The sequence below is a fragment of the Thalassophryne amazonica genome, chromosome 2, assembly GCF_902500255.1.
Source record: "Thalassophryne amazonica chromosome 2, fThaAma1.1, whole genome shotgun sequence".
NCBI classification, from domain to species: Eukaryota; Metazoa; Chordata; class Actinopteri; order Batrachoidiformes; family Batrachoididae; genus Thalassophryne; species Thalassophryne amazonica.
The window spans coordinates 151502744-151520860 of NC_047104.1; the positions used below are offsets into that span (position 1 = coordinate 151502744).

Below are 18117 nucleotides of genomic sequence, written 5' to 3' on the forward strand. Positions count from 1 at the left end.
TCATTTGTGTTGCACAGTTCTGTCTCTGGGTGTCACTTGATACTGAGTTAAGAACTTGTAATAGTGATTTTTAAACTGTATTCTGACATTTTCAAGACTGACCAACAAATCTAATAATTGTCAAAGTAATGAACCGATAAATTAAGCACAAAGCAGTGTGAGCGACTAACTGAAAGCAAACTAAATTTAACATCTGCAGTCACTCTCACACCATGCGTCAAAGGTGATGCACTTCCTGGAAACCTGTAAAATTTGACCATGTTCTACCCCCCCGAGCCACCAAAGAACTTCAGATCCTGACGCACACTTACATGACGCCAATCTCAACCGCGCTTAGCACCAATCAGGACGGCCGACAGCAGTGTCCCTGAGCACTGCGGTAAGTACAACACACGGCCCCTCCCCTCTCAGTCTGCTGTCACTTTCAGGTTTCCGCGTAAAAATTAATTTCCGCATTTCAAGTGTGCATTTGCAATGTTTCAATTCAGTGCTCACCTGCTACTGGTGATTTGTCAGTTTATAGCGGAAGTGTGTAGAAGAATGATCATTTCATTTGCACACTACATGCAAACTTTCCAGGCGTGATGTGGGCTAAAAGAGCTGCAGCGTCCAGGGTTATGATCACAAATCTGCTCTGAGACCTGTAGGCTGGCCTCGTGTGTGTGTGTGTGTGCGTGTGTGTGTGTGTGTGTGTGTGTGTGTGTGTGCGTGCCTGTCACACCTTCAGCATCTCCTCGTGGATGCTATAATGGCCATAGGAACTGAAGTAGGCCTCATCCTCATCCTGGCGGAGTTCGGCCACGATGCCCAGTTTGCCAGATCTGCCTGTTTCAGTTTTCAGCACCAAACTCTGAGCCAGCAGCCTGAAACAAAAGCGGGCCGTCCTGCCGTTAATGTCTCTGATTAGAACGAAAGCAGAGAAAACACACAACCTTCATGCAGGACACAGCAGTAAATGGAGGGGATGTGAGGCGTTAATCTTCGCCCCCATCCCAGGGTCTCTGTAATTTTCCCTTATTGCCCCCCCACCCTTCCCTCCTCACTTTATCTGCTTTGCTGCAGTGGAATTTTCCCTTCGCTATTTTATCTCCCCCCTTCCTCCAAACTTCTTCCACAAAGAACTCTGGGCTGACGTTTCTGCCGTACTGGGTTCTCTGTGTCCCCCTGCTGACCACAGGGTGGCAGTGCAGGAATCATCCAACACATTAGAGAATGTCACACATCAATCAGTGACACCTGAGTCAGTCTGTCGAATTTGAGATGTCTCCACATTCTGGAGTGCAGCAGTGAACCCCTGAAAGGAAGAGAATTTCAAGGACAGACGTCTCCAAATGATTCACAACTCAAAAAAGTACAAACTGTACAAATAATCTAAATACAGAAATAACTCAGTTTGGACAGTCTGAAGTGAGAACAGCAGATATGGACAGATGGACACTTTATTGTCAATGTCTGTGTTCTGTGCCTTTGTCACTCTGACATATAAACAGTTTTTTAGATCTCGTTAATTAAATAAAACTCTTCATTTCTTCACATCTTCATTGCAATTCTGTCTCATCAAATGATTTAATAGTCATGTTTCAGGAACGACTGGACTATCTATGATTGATATTTGCAACTGAGACAGGGTTCAACTATTTAAAAGAGGCCATAATGTCCAAAATGAGCTGTTATGTACCTTTTATTGTTAATTATTCTTCACATTTCATTTTGGAATAATAATAATAAGAAGAAGAAGAAGAAGAAGAAGAAGAAGAAGACGATGACGACGACATGGTGGAAGCGTGGTTAGTGTGCTTGGCCTCAGTGCAGAAGGTTCCTGATTCAAACCCCACCCCTGCCACATTTCTACATGTAATGTGACTTGAGATCAGGAAGAACTTCCGGCATAAAACTTGTGCCAAATCAACATGCAGATCCACCTGCTGTGGTGACCCCAAGTAAAAACAAGGGAGCTGAAGGGACTTACATACTACTACCACTAATAATAATAATAATAATAATCATGTGTGCACATAACTGGTATTCATGGTGCTCGTGCATGCTAAAAATAAATGATGTGTAGCAGAAAACATGAGGGATGCACTTCATAAGAGGAAAGTACGACGGCGTTTTAGGGCCACATTGAATTTCTTTTTTTTTAGACTACGAGAATAAAGTCTTAATATTACGAGACTAAAGTTGTAATTTTAAGACTTTGAGAATAAAGTCGCAATTTTACGAGAAAAAAACTCATAATATTATGAAAATAAAGTCGCAATATTACGAGAATTAAGTCGTATTTTTATGAGAAAAAACTTGTAATATTACGAGAATAAAGACGTAATTTTATGAGAGGAAAAATTCTGCCGAGAGGAGAATTGTCACGGAACCTGTTTTGTGTGCTGTCAATGTTTCATTTCCGGAATCAAGCTTTTTTTTCTCTTTCATAATTACAAGTTTTTTTCTCATAAAATTACGACGTTATTGTAATATTACGAGAATAAAGTCGTAATATTACGAGAATAAAGTCGTATTTTTTATGAGAAAAAACTTGTAATATTACGAGAATAAAGACGTAATTTTACCAGAATAAAGTCATAATATTACGAGAATAAAGACAATTTTATGTCTGCAGAAAAACTCTGCAGAGAGGAGAATTGTCACGGAAGCTGTTTTGTGTGCTGTCAATGTTTCATTTCCAGAATCAAACTTTTTTTCTCTTTCATGATTATGAGTATTTCTCATAAAATGACGACGTTATTGTAATTTTACGAGAATAAAGTCATAATATTACGAGAATAAAGTCGTATTTTTATGAGAAAAAACTTGTAATATTACGAGAATAAAGTCGTAACATTACGAGAATAAAATGTATTTTTTTTATGAGGAAAAAACTTGTAATATTACGAGAATAAAGATGTAATTTTACCAGAATAAAGTCATAATATTACGAGAATAAAGACATAATTTTATGTCTGCAGAAAAACTCTGCAGAGAGGAGAACTGTCACGGAAGCTGTTTTGTGTGCTGTCAATGTTTCATTTCCGGAATTAAGCTTTTTTTTTTCTCTTTCATGATTATGAGTTTTTTCTCGTAAAATTACGACTTTATTGTAATATTACAAGTTTTTTCTCGTAATATTACAACTTTATTCTTGTAATATTACAACTTTATAAAAAAAAAACGTCAACGTGGCCTTAAAACGCCGTCGTAGGAAAGCAATGACAGATTGTAGGAAAAGTGTTTCCCTCTGCTGTGCATCAATGATGTTTAGCACACACGAGCACCATGAGTATCAGTTATGTGCACCCCTGATAATAATAACAGATGACTTGGCGCCTTGTCCTTTCTGTGTGGAGTCTGCTCTTTCTCTCCGTGTTTGTGTTGATTCTTTCCAGGTGCTTCTTCTTACTCCCATTTCCAAAGACATGTATGTTCGGTGAATTAGTGAACTGGTGGCTCTAGGTGTAAGTGTGCATGTGAATGCATTTATCTGTCTATTTGTGGCCCTGCAACACTGATGGACTGTCCATGGTGTACCCCGCTTCTCGCTCATTGACCACTGGGACAGGCTGCAGCTGCCAGGTGACCCTTAAGTGGAGTGGGCATAGAACATGAATGAATAATCAATGAATCAATTATTATTAGGATGATGATGATGATGATTATTTTAAGGATGAATGCATTTTTAGCAACTAATTATTATTGTTCAATCACAGCTGAGAGTTCAAGTTTTACTGTCAGTACTGCACTGAGTGGAATCTATATAAGGACCACGAGAAAAAATGTGTTTATTCTGTAATAAATAAAAATAAAATAAAACGTGAAAATGCAGCATGGACTGAAAGTAGTTTTTTGTTTAATATACTCCAGAGATGTTAAAATGTCAAGAACATGCATTGGATTGAATTTGTTCCCTGGGAAAATCCAAGTATTGGTCAGTACTCTGTATCAGCACAGTCAAAAACACGGATTAGGATCAAGGACCTCACCCTCCCTAATATAGAGAAGAAATCACGTCTACTGAAAACCACAATGAAAAGCTGTAGAATTTTAATTTCCACTAATTATTTTAAAATGAGACATCCAGAATTAATGTTTCAAAATGTTAAAATTTGACATGTGATTAATTCTTTTGGCCATGACCCATTGCTTGGAGCCGCCAGAGTTGATCCACTACAGACGTTTGACACTGGACGTCTTTCCTGAAACATTTTCACAGCTGCTGGTGTTCTGAAGTGGTCTTCCAGCAAAGAATTAAATCAGAACCACCTCTGCTCGACCTCTGACCTCTGACAGGGTCAGATGTACACATAGCATTCACGCTCGTTCATGCTGCATGAACAATACAACTCAGTAGATCACTCAAAATTGATCATTCCCAAATTGTAATTTTTTTTTTTTTTTTTTTTTACAGTGATGAATGAAACCATAGCATTGATGCCCAAACTCCAGCAGCGTGCTTGCACGGTTTATTCCCCCAGTGAAAAACTCTGACAATTTGGTAACTATTCTTCACCCGAGCGCAGACAGACAGGTACCTCTGCACATAACGTGACAACTGGGAGACAGACTGACAAACCTTTTTTTTCTCCTCTCTTCCTCACTCTGGATCTCTGCATGGTGCACAGACGGGACACGCCTGGTGCACAGCTCCCACCATGCTCCTTCACTGCTCAGAGCAGATGGAAGCGCACACCTTAACATGCACGCTGTTACGCTGCAGCTTTTCTGCAACATGCTTCTGCATCACAGTGATGCGCCTCTGATTCGACAGCGTCACATCTTGTCATCATGTCACTCATCATGTCACTCCTCTTTTTCACACAAGCTTTGAACTCCGCCTTCTGCCGGGCTGGTTTTTATTCTGCGTGCAGTGGTGGGCACAGCTAACCAAAAAGATAGCTTTGATAACCGCTGAAAAGTTAACGTTTCTAATGCTAAACTGATAAACCACAAAAAAAATTAGCGGGAGCTACAGCTAACCAATAACTTTCAGTATTGTCTCCGGTACACTCAACTACTGACAGGCCGGTTTTGAGTTTAAACACCTCCAACGCTTCTGATTACAATTAAAGACAATCTCAAACCCAACACAACCAATGAGCCAGCAGTTCAGTTTTGCACACAAAGAGTAATTTCCATTGTCAAGATACATAAACTGAGCCTGCGATCACTGATCGGTTGATTCATTTAACCAAGAGAAAACTTAACGTGTGTTGGCTTTTACAAATAAATGTGTAAAATGTCATTTTTTTCATTTGTTAAAAAAAGGCATTTGCAAAACTGAAAATTCTGTTTGTCAAGTTGTAATTCAGGCAGCAACAACCGTGTACTATAACCAGGCATCATTCACGTTCTATGCATTTTGACCCATCTACTGGATGGCATATTACATTACTATGCTTTTTTACTTTTTTACAATGCTTTTTAAACAATTAATTCATTTTATTTTGGTTTCTGAATTGTTTTGTGTGAAGCACCTTGAGGTGACTCTGTTGTGATTTGGCACTATATAATAAACTGAATTGAAATTGAGGCTCAGTTTACCCATAATGCAGTTTGGCATCTGTGTGTGTTAATGTTCAAAACTTCAGAATTAATACATTATTTTAAAGTTAAAAGATATGTGTTATATTTTCACTTTGTACAAATGACCGACTTGACATTAATGTAGTTAAACTATCCGGATTAATTTGGTTTGTAAATCAAAACCAGGCTGCTACACACACACACACACACACGCACACACATATATACGAGGTCTGTGATATAAAAAGCGGTCCTTTTTATTTTTTTCAAAAAATAAATGGATTTGATTCATATGTTTTTACGTCAGACAAGCTTGAACCCTCGTGCGCATGCGTGAGTTTTTCATGCCTGTCGGTGACGTCATTCGCCTGTGGGCAGGCTTTGAGTGAGGTGTGGACTCCCCCTCCCGTCGGAATCTCTTTGTCTGAGAAGCTGCAGGGAGACGGCGCGCGTTGCTTTATCAAATTTTTTCAGGACCTGTAAGGGATATCCGTGTCTACACTTCGAGAAATTCAGCTGGTTTTCGGTGTAAAGTTTAACGGCTGATGAGAGATTGTGGAGTTTCTTTCGCTTTAAGCACAGCCCACAAAGCGGATCGGCGCGGCGCGGTTGGAGGTGGCGTCCGTCTGCCTGTTTCGAGCTGAAAACATCCTAATTTAAAGCTCTGTTCACCCAGGACGTCGTCAGAGAACAGAGAAGTTTCAGAAGAAGCCGGCATCAGGAGTTTACCCGGACATTCCACTGTTAAAGGAGATTTTGTAATGAAAGAACGTGTGGACGAATTTGCTGAGTTGGATCCGTGACGACGTGGCAAATCCGTCTGCGCCGCGACATGAAAAACACCTCCGTGTTGAAACCCATTTGTAAAATTCAGGCGGCTTTTGATGGCTTTCAACAAGTGAGTATCTGAGAAATTGTTTAACAGCTTGGGCATGTTCAAACTTGTCCGTTAAGGTGTTTTTCCTGTCGCGACCCCCCGCGGTCGGGTCTGGCCCGACATGCGAATCTGCCCGCACGTTCTTTCATTACAAAATCTCCTTTAACCGTGGAATGTCTGGATAAACTCCCGATCCCGAATTCTTCTGAAAGTTCTCTGTTATCTCACGACGTCTTGGGTTCACAGAGCCTGAAATTAGGAAGTTTTCAGCTTGAAACAGCGAGACGCTGCTGCCTCGGAGCGCAGATCGCCGTCAGGCGCCGTGGGCCGTCCTTACGGCGACAGTAAAACTCCAAAATCTCTCATCAGCAGTTAAAATTTTCACCGAAAATCAGCTAAATTTATCAAATGGTGTCCACTCAGTTGTGCCTTACAGGTTTTGAAAAAGTTTTGATCAAACAAAGCAGCAGTCTCTGAGCCATTCCTAAACAATGAAAAAAAATCGACGAGAGGGTGGGCCCCTCCTCACTCAAAGACTGCCCACAGGCGAATGACGTAACCGACAGGCGTGAAAAAAAAAACTCTTGCATGCCCACGAGGGTTCAAACATGTCTGATGTAATCACACGTGATTCAAATCCATATGGTTTTTGAAAAAAAAATAAGGTCCGTTACTTTTCTCACACACCTGGTATATTATATATATATATATATATATATATATACAGTGAGGAAAATAAGTATTTGAACACCCTGCAGTTTTGCAAGTTCTCCCACTTAGAAATCATGGAGGGGTCTGAAATTTTCATCTTAGGTGCATGTCCACTGTGAGAGACATAATCTAAAAAAAAAAAAATCCGGAAATCACAATGTATGATTTTTTTATTAATGTATTTGTATGTTACTGCTGCAAATAAGTATTTGATCACCTACCATCCAGCAAGAATTCTGGCTCACACAGACCTGTTAATTTTTCTTTAAGAAGTCCTCTTATTCTGCACTCTTTACCTGTATTAATTGCACCTGTTTGAACTTGTTACCTGTATAAAAGACACCTGTTCACACACTCAATCAATCACACTCCAACCTGTCTACCATAGCCAAGACCAAAGAGCTGTCTAAGGACACCAGGGACAAAACTGTAGACCTGCACAAGGCTGGGATGGACTACCGGACAACAGGCAAGCAGCTTGGTAGAAGACAACAACTGTTATGATTATTTATGAGAAAGTGGAAGAAACACAAGATGACTGTCAATCTCCCTCGGTCTGGGATTCCATGCAAGATCTCACTTTGTGGGGTAAGGATGATTCTGAGAAAGCTCAGAACTACACAGGAGGACCTGGTCAATGACCTGAAGAGAGCTGGGACCACAGTCACAAAGGTTACATTAGTAACACATGATGCTGTCATGGTTTAAAATCCTGCAGGGCAGCAAGGTCACCCTGCTCAAGCCAGCACATGTCCAGGCCCATCTGAAGTTCACCAGTGACCATCTGGATGATCCAGAGGAGGCATGGGAGAAGGTCATGTGGTCAGATGAGACTAGAATAGAGCTTTTTGGATTCAACTCCACTTACCATGTTTAGAGGATGAGAACAACCCCAAGAAAACCATCCCAACCGTGAAGCATGGGGGTGGAAACATCATACTCTGGGGGTGCTCTTCTGCAAAGGGGACAGGACGACTGCAGCATATTGAAGGGAGGATGGATGGGGTCATGTATTGTGAGATTTTGGCAAACAACCTCCTTCCCTCAGTAAGATCATTGAAGATGGGTCATGGCTGGGTCTTCCAGCATGACAATGACCCCAAACACACAGTCAGGGCAACTAAGGAGGGGCTCCGTAAGAAGCATTTCAAGGTCCTGGAGTGGCCTGGCCAGTCTCCAGACCTGAACTCAATAGAAAATCTTTGGAGGGAGCTGAAACACCAAATCTGAAAGATCTAGAGAAGATCTGTATGGAGGAGTGGACCAGAATCCCTGCTGCAGTGTGTGAAAACCTGGTGAAAAACTACAGGAAACGTTTGACCTCTGTAATTGCAAACAAAGGCTAATGTACCAAATATTAACATTGATTTTCACAGGTGTTCAAATACTTATTTGCAGTAGTAACATACAAATAAATTATTTAAAAAAATCATACATTGTGATTTCCAGATTTTGTTTTTTTAGATTATGTCTCTCACAGTGGACATGCACCTAAGATGAAAATTACTAAACTGCAGAAATCCACAATTTTGCGGAAATTTCAAATCCCTGTTTTGTTGTGTATTTTGTTTTGGTATTGCTGACAAACAACACAAAAACGGACAATATTTTAGTTTGCCTGGGGCAGTCCAAAAAATCCCCCCAAACAACTTATTTATGTCTTCCTTGTAAAGACAACAAAGCTGTAATATTGTACTATGTATTGGTAGGTTGGGCTGTCTACCTGAAGCCGTGCTGAAGTTGTGTGTTAAGTGGAGCAAGCAAATTAATATCAATACTGCTGCAAATGAGTATATAATCTATGCTAAATTATATTATAAAGTATCAATTAGTATCAGAGTATTGATATTTTTTGTTTGTTTGTTTGACAGCCCATCTCTAATGCACAATCCACAAAGTTTGACATCATTGGGGGAAAACTGAATCCATGTCATGAAACTGAAATCATCTGAAAACAGGAAATTCACTGACTTGAGTTTGTGCAGGTCCTCCATGGCTCGGGCCAGCGCCTGCTCTGAGCGACACGCCCTCTCCTCGGCGGCCTGTGCCCTCCGCATCAGAGCATCACCAGGGTCGACCCCAGATGACAAGCAGGTGGACGAACTTGATCCATCTCTCAGGCACAGATCCTCTGGGTCTACCAGAAATCAAGAAAGGACTTAAAATGGCAAATTAGCTTACATCAATTTGTACCCAAAGGGGCTGGAGGGTCAATGCTGCCATCGACCCAGTGCAAAGGCATGTATACCGCACGCAACACAAGCATCAGAAAATGTTGGGACAGTATGGAAAAGGGGAATTAAAAAAATAAAAGCTCCAGTCATTCTGACGTCTACTTTGACTTCTATTTGACAGCAGACAGTATGAAACAAAAATACTTCAGGCAACACTGGATGAAATGTTCCATGACGCTTGTCCTCAGACCACTTAATGACACAAACTGGATTTGACCTGAATGTTTTGCGTAAATACCCCAAAAAATCTCATAATTTGTGTACAGTCTAAACTGATACAATTAAGGTTTTTGTATCTCTGTCTGGGACAACAGGGCACCATGAAATATTCTGTTCTTTGCTTATCATGCTGGCACAAACACATGCAGCACAAAGTTTGACATAACACATACCACTCACCCGCATACAAGGTCAAACGCAACACTTTCCAACTAATTACATAGCTCTACTGATCCACGCACAGGGCAAAGCCCGCCCGCCTTGCCTGACAATATCTTCAACTGTAAGATGTTTTAGTTTGATGGTGTATAACAGCAACACAAATAACAGCATCCAAAATGACCTGAAAATAAACATCTTTCTCAAACACATTCATTAAAAACAGCACGTTATAATCCTCATAAAGAGGGTTTATTGTACGAGTGTATTACATTTTCTTTGTGTACCTCTTGATTTGGCAAGTAAATGTTCACGTAAACATTCTTTAACTGAATTGAAATCATTTTCAGCATACCTGTTTGAGAGTTTAATTTCACCTATAGTCAGCATTTCCAATTAAAAATCACTTTAGTCCATGTTGATCACTCGCATGCAGTGTGCAGGAATCTCATATTCGCAGGCCCAATTAAAACAGGTTTTACAACCCCAAATGAGGAAAAAGTTGGGATGATATGGAAAAAAGGACCAAAGATATTTCAATTTCATTTAATCCATGTAATAAAAGGGGGGTGGCCTCTGTGTGTTTGTGTATCTAGAGCATCAACCGAAATCCAGAAAGAGCTGACTTTCATCCTTTCGCATACTTGTGTATTTTTTCATGAGGATTCAAGTCGTGAAAACAATAAGGGGATCAGCCCAGTATACACTTCCACAATAAGATTCTGTATTTCAAAATAAAAGCCTGTGAGACCTCCAGACCTGGCAGAATTCAGCAGTCTGTCCATCCTCTTACATCCCAGACAGCAAATTCAAATTTGGACATTTTTTGTGTGCATGTGACCTCAAACCCAGAATTAACACATTTACACTCTGGACAAAAAACGGCCAAAAAAAGAAAAAATAAATTTAATCTAATGTGAACACTGTCACAGAACAAATATAAAACTTCAGTTGTAGGTAATTTCTTTACATGGAATATTGTCCTGGTTAAGCAGCTTCAGAAAAGCTTACTGACAACAAAAATTAATTTGAGAAATTTGAACACAAGTGAAAACAGATTTAAACCTTCAACAAAGAGTTTCATAAAAGCCAAGAAATTTTTCTATGGCAATATTTAAAAAATGTAACAGAACTGTAAATACATTTTCCCCAAAAGCCAGTTGTCCTCCTCATATAGTACAAACGACCACATCTAGAACCTGTGGTTCCTGGGTCAAGGTCCTAGTTTATGAATGTCTATCCATTCCTGCATCTCAGGCTTGCAGCACATTCCAAAAAAAGTTGATACAGGTCGTATCGAGGTTACAGAAAATTAAATAATGATGCTATTTAAAACAGATGATGTCAACAGGTGAGTGTAATTATGATTAAATCCAAAAGCAGTATCCATGAAAGGGCGACTCTTTGAAGAGCAGAGATGGGCAGAGGATCTCCAGGTTGTCAACAAGTGCATAATAAAAATTGTAGCAATGTTTAAAAACATTGCTTCTCAAAGAAAAAAGAAAGATTGGAAGGAATTTGCAAATTTCTCAATCTACAGCACATCATATAACATAATATCATTTCTGATTCAAGGAATCTGGAGGAATTTCAGTGTATCAACATCTCTGGGCTTGAATCATCACACAGTGGAAATGTGCTGTGGTCAGACGAATCAGTATTCTGAATCTTTTTTTGGAAGAAATGGACACCCTGTGCTGTGAACCAAAGACAAAAAGGACCATTCAGACTGTTATCAGCAACAAGTCCAAGTCCAGCCTTATGACCTGTGGTTGTGTCAGAGCCCTCGGCAAAGGCAATTTACACCTCTGTGATGGCAACATTAACACAGAAAAATACACTGAACTTTTACAGAAATATATGCTGCCTTCAAAATGACATATTTTCCAGGGATGTCTGTGCATTTTTCAAAAAGACAATGCAACACCACATTTTGCACACATAAGAAAATTATGACAGTGGAACAAGAGGGTACGGCTACTGGGCTGACCTGCCTGCAGTCCTGACCTGTTCCCAAGAGAAAATGTGTGCAGAATTTTGAAGGGAAAAATGCAACACTGACAACCCCGTACCACTGCATATGTTAAAATGCGTTTGCAGAAAGAACAGGACAAAATTAACACCTGAAACACTTCATCGCTTGGTATCCTCAGTGTTAAAATATTTAGTTTTGTTTTGTTTTAAAGTGTGGTAAGAAGGAATGGCAACATTACAAAGTGGTGCTTTAGCGTCCCCATTTTTTGTAATATGTTACATGCCTGAAATGCAGGAAGTCTACGAACAAATGGAATCAAGTTTACCAATCAAAACATGAACACAGTATATAATATCTTAGGTTGATGCTGTCTGCAATCAAATGAAAGCCAAAGCAAATGTAAAGGCGGAGTCACACTGTGACAGACTGAGCAAACTGATTAGCAATAGATTGAAATCATTTGTATGGTGGCATAAATCACCTAATCTGTTGGTCTCCAGTGAATTTGGGGCTCTGTTGGAGTGAGTGAACAACCACGGATTGAGGTGCGCAGCACTTCCAGACACAAAAGGAAGACCAACAGATAATGCAGGGATAAAACTAAGGTTTACTGGCTGTCCACTGGCACGCTAACGAACAAGTATCAGGAAAAAAAAGGTTAAAAAACATGCAACCACCAGGTAAGCTCTCAGTCTGCTTTCCGCTCAAAGTTTTGAGTGTGTGCAAAACTTTCCGACTGATTTCCCACACATCAGCTGAAATCAACATTTAATGAAAAACGGCTTTTACAGGACAAAAACAGACAGGAAGGGAAATCAAAATTTCGGATCTGTTACTCATACATTTCGTCAGAGTGTGACTTAGATGAGAAGATTGCTACGATTTTGTTTCTATTCATATTTTTATCATCCCAACGTTCCTAACTTTGGGTTGCAGTATCACCACTAGCTATGTTTTCTATCCATTTCGTCATTCCAATTTTACTCTTCCTTTTTTTTGTAGTTTTCCCATATTTTGTTTACTCATCTTCATCGACTTATCATTCGATAAATATCGAGACGAACACGATCATTTTGCAGGCCTCGATACATCATCCTTTACATGGGTGTTTGTTGTCACAAACATTCCAGTGAGCTGCGCTGCTGCTGCTTTTGTCCCTCTCAGCCTCCGTCAGCAGGGGAGAAGGGGGGCGCTGTGGGCTCAGCCCCCTGTGCGTGTGAGGCGCTCCGCCCATACACACACAAAGTGAACAGTATGCCACAGTAAACAGCCACCCGAGTCGACTGCACAATTATATCCAGAACGTTTCAATCCCAAAAGGAGGAGTACATGGACTTGGTTTCAAAGCCTAATTCCACAGCTGTTGTGTGAATGTTTCAGACTGAAGACGGATCAGTCAGGAGAACCCAACGCAATTGAGCCGCTACATCACCTTTGCTAGAAAACAGCGGCAGCAAAAACTGGAAATACAACCAACCACAAAATGTGCCTTAAACATCACCATCCCATCCTGATTACCCGACTGGGAACAAAGACTGCAGCTGGATGTGGAGAGACACCCCCGCCCAATACCTCGACAATGCAAATATAAACAAGACAGTGCAAAATGGTGCACATTCACAGTGATACTCATTTTAGAATTAAAGGGATGCAGCCATTCAACAAAGCTGAAAAGCAGCATCTCAAAGGATGTACTTGCATTGTTATGCAATATCATTGCATCAATGGCATAAAATGGTCTTAAAATAATCTAGACAATAATATTGTGATATTATCGATTATCGTGATATTTTCTTAGGCAAGATATCATCCAGCAAAATTTGTTATTGTGACAGGCCTACTGCTGATGGATTGTACTGTCAGCATACTTTTTCTGTTATAGTTTTGCATGTTTGAAAATTCTTTGTTGTATTTTGTTTACTTGATCTGGAAAGAATGGCCGAAGCAGTGGGTCACCCCTCAGAGGCCGGTCTGCTTAAGATTTCTTCCTCACAAAAATGCCAGAGGGAGTTTTTCCTTACCACAGTTGCCTACGTGCTTGGCAAGGTTAGCCCCTAAACTTGTGAAGTGCCTTGGGATGACTTATGTTGTGATTTGGCACTATATGTAAACACTATATGAATAAACTGAATTACTGTGCGTCACAATTCTCCCCACAGTCACTACCTTAACATCTTTGGCTCACGCTCATGTGCCGGGGAGCACCAGATGGTGGAGCATATCTATATGTCTTGCATATCTGTATGTATGAGTGTCCACCACCTAATCACAGGTGGCACCGGTCTCTCAGACTGATATCAACTTCAACTTCAACTTTTTTTTTTATATAGCGCCAAATCACAACAAACAGTTGCCCCAAGGCGCTTTATATTGTAAGGCAAGGCCATACAATAATTATGAAAAACCCCAACGGTCAAAACGACCCCCTGTGAGCAAGCACTTGGCAACAGTGGGAAGGAAAAACTCCCTCTTAACAGGAAGAAACCTCCAGCAGAACCAGGCTCAGGGAGGGGCAGTCTTCTGCTGAGACTGGTTGGGGCTGAGGGAAAATATATACATATGATATATACATTAAAAATTGCTGAACTGTGTTGTCAAATATACCTGGGTGGTTAACCCAAATAAAAGTTTGTCTGAGAAACCTTGGTGTTAAAATGGAGAAAGACGAAACAAATCATTCATGCATCTGTCGATGGAGATCTTGCACCTGTGTATGATCATGAATTGGTTGGTTAACAAATGTCAGGAAATAATTTTAATATGTCAAAGTTAAGCACAAGATGAACAATGGATGAACTATGGTAACAAACACATTTAAATGTGGTGTTTTGTTCAAAGACCTACAACCAAAATAATTTCGATTTCCAAAGATTCAAACAGAATCTTACATGTTTTATTGACTGATAAATCAAGAAATCGTTCCTGCATTATGTAACTTATTTAACCATAAGAAGATAAGAATAAGATAAGGACAGCAATGGAAGTAAAAAGCATTTAAGGTTTTATTAACGCTCACATGACTGACTTAATTAAAGGGGGTCTGGTACCTGTCTGCAGTAAGGGATCATCCTGCAGGACGGGTCGCAGGAAAGTTTCACTCTCCCAGGGTGCAGCAGCACCTGACAGCCTCGTCAGACTTGATACATCACATTTCTGAAAAAATGTACAACTTTTTAACTGACAAAAGGACTATCTCTGTAGAGTAGCTTTTCCTTCAATAGCTCTACAGTTAAAGATAATTTCAACAATAGAAAAGGGCAAATAGTGGTGCAGCCTAGCTACAATTTCCATAAAAATTGTTCATTTTGTGATAAAAGTATGGAATTTGGCACATATATGCTAAATTAACTAATGTTCATTTTCAGATATGGCGCCATCCTGGAGCTGACCTCTATTGAGCTATTGAGCTACAGGGGTCAATAAAGAATTACACAGGGGTCAAAATTTAACAATGCTCCAATCATGTTGAAACCCACATGGGGTGTGCAGCCAGTACATTCTGAGTGCCGGTCCCAAGCCCGGATAAATGAGGAGGGTTGCGTCAGGAAGGGAATCCGGCGTAAAACAAGCCAACCCAACTATGCAGACTCAGAATCGAATTCCCATACCGGATCGGTCGCGGCCCGGGTTAACAACGTCCGCCACCGGTGCTATTGCCCAACAGGTTGCCGGTGGAAATTGGGCTACTGCTGGGCGAAGACGACGAAGAAGAGGAGGAAAACGTTGCCACGAACAGCAGGAGAAGAAGAAAACTAGAAGGGTGGAACTGAGGATGGAGCCACCAGGCAGGAGGAGAAGAGGGAGACCAAAGAGGAGGTTCATGGATGTGCTGAGAGACAACATGCAGGTGGTTGGTGTGACAGAGGAAGATACAGAGGACAGGGTGAGATGGAAACGATTGATCTGTTGTGGCGACCCCTAACGGGAACAGCCGAAAGACAAAGAAGATATATGCAATGTACCATTGTCAATCCAGGGAAGGTCCTATGTATTCTCAGCTTCAACTGTGATGGAGGGGTAGTTTTTCAATAATCTGCAGTGTTGTATAAAGTACCGGAAAATCACACTTAAGGAAAAGTACAGATACCCATTAAAAAAATGACTTTGGTAGAAGTTCAAGTCACTGATTGAAATGCTACTCAAGTAAAAGTCTTAAAGTATCTAGTATTTATTGTACTTAAGTATGACAAGTAATGTACAACTAAATGTACTCAAGTACTGAAAGTAAAAGTAAGTAAGTAAGTAAATGTTAATAATCAAAAACGGACTGATTTTTTTTTTTTATATAAAAGTTTATCTAGGCTTGTAAATGACTGGTAGTATTAGTCAAAATACTGAAAATTGTGCAAATCACACAAAAACACTTCAGAAACAAGGTTTCAAAACCTAAACGAGAGTAGGCTACTCACTAGGTGTTCACAGGAAACAGTTATTTATTTCTATATGTATTTATTTATTTTCATTGTTACATGGTTTTATCTTTTCTGTTGTGTTTTGTTTCATTAGGTTCTTTTTGTCTCTTTCTCTAAAATTGTATTGTAACATTATTAGTCTATTATTATTGACTATTATTGTTGTTGCTATAATATATGAATAAAAATAAATTTAAAAATTACAATTTGACTCTTTTACGACAACGAACGCTGAGCCATTAATTATACAGAAAACAAATCAACACAAACATGCTGATGCGAACAGCTTAATGCTGACTTTAACATTGAAAACACCATAGACACCATAGACGCGTTAGCATCGGTCCCGTTTTTAAGTTAGAAAATACATCTATCAACTGTTTCAGAAGACCATAACAGGTCGGTTTAACATAAAAATATTAAATATTACTCACAGACATATGCTCTTCAGGGTTTTAGCGGGAAAAATTAGGATAAATCGAAATAAAACAATCAATCCACGAATCGTAGATCGAAGCACTACTTCGACCTGCGAATCACTGCTTCGATTGGTTGAAAGTTCAAAGCAAAGCCGCACTGCAGAAAAGCTGATTGCAGACAGAGAAATGATCATTTTCCTGACAAACACCCCCCAAGTGCGCAACTGCAAAAAAGCCTACTGGACATGCCTCATGACAAATCAGCCTGACTTCGTTGCAGTCACTAGTAATCAGTGGTGTCTCTGGGTGAAAACAGGACTTTTTTCGTGTGTGTGGGGGGGGGGGGGGGGGGGGGGGAACGAGTAACGGCATGGCGCATAGAAAATGTATCGGAGTAGAAGTATGCAATTAAGGTCGGAAATGTAGTGAAGTAAAAGTGAAAGTAAGCTGAATTAAAAAACTCAAGTACAAAGTCTCCCAAAACGTACTTAAGTACAGTAGTGAAGTATTTTTACTTTGTTACTATACAACACTGATAATCTGACTTAAAAATAAAGCATTTGGGGTGTATTTCTGTTCTATATATCAAACAAACAAGTTGCTTCAGTTCTAAATTATGTTGAAAGCAAGAGAATGTGAAAAAAATTAATCGAAATGTTCCATATTCCTCACTGTCTTGTGGCTGTAGTTCATGTTCATTGTTTAGTTCCAATAATCTTTTGTGTTCAGTCACCTTCTGATTTCATTCTTAGTTATTATGTTTGTTTTCAACCCTGTTGCTCAGTTTTTCACTCCAAAGGCTCACATTTGTTTTTGTATTCTTGTTTCTCCTGTTTTGTGGTTATGTTTGGTTAATGGATTATCAGAGATGCCGGTTACTCTAATCTGACCTCTTTTTTCAGTAACGAATAATCTGACACGCTAATCTTTCCAAATTAGTAATCAGATTAAAGTTACTTCTCCAAATCACTGTGTGTTACTATTATTTTTGCGTTGTGGGTCGATCACACCATTAAACGTGGCCCGCGGGCAGGGGGTCGGGGTTCGACTGAACTGCCCACTTTTCCCACTTTCAGTAAGCTGCGAGCTTTTCCTCCGCAGTTTTCTGCAGCAGTTCTGAGCTGAATAAACAGTTGTCATTTTTCAAAGCGCGGTGACGACGGAACACCTGCACTCAACTTTACAAAGACATTTTTACACTTATTTCCCTTTATTTTAAACTCTGTGCCGCTCTGTCTTCTCTCTAAAAACAGCTGATCCGTGACGTGTGAACAACTAATACTTTTTTCCACCCAAATGCACCTAAACTCATGTTGCACCTAAACGACATGACATATAAAGAAACGCTGATAACCCTAACCCTAACCCTTACCTGTCAATCTGGTCGTGTTTTCTGTATAAAGAAACGTTATCCCTTCTTCCTGCTCAAACACCAAAGCAGGGGCGAATCCAGACGAAAAGGGGACGTGGAGCGGGGCAGGGATGCACCCCCCACAACACCCCTAAATTAAAGATCCACTTTTGAACCCTTTTTTTTTTACTATTACTAATAACACTATGTAACACAATTTTTGTTCCTGGCTTCTAAGTGTTATAG

At 40.0% G+C, this 18117-nt stretch overlaps 1 protein-coding gene across 1 annotated transcript in view; it reads right to left on the reverse strand.

The window, feature by feature from the left end:
* prmt3 (protein arginine methyltransferase 3) overlaps positions 1–18117 on the reverse strand; it is a 326098-nt gene that overhangs the window by 285911 nt on the left and 22070 nt on the right. The window contains exons 5-7 of the mRNA XM_034163908.1: positions 14737–14842; positions 9074–9239; positions 722–863 (exon numbers count right to left, since the gene is read on the reverse strand). Coding sequence (XP_034019799.1) covers positions 722–863; positions 9074–9239; positions 14737–14842 — 414 coding nt within the window. The remainder of the gene's footprint in view (positions 1–721; positions 864–9073; positions 9240–14736; positions 14843–18117) is intronic.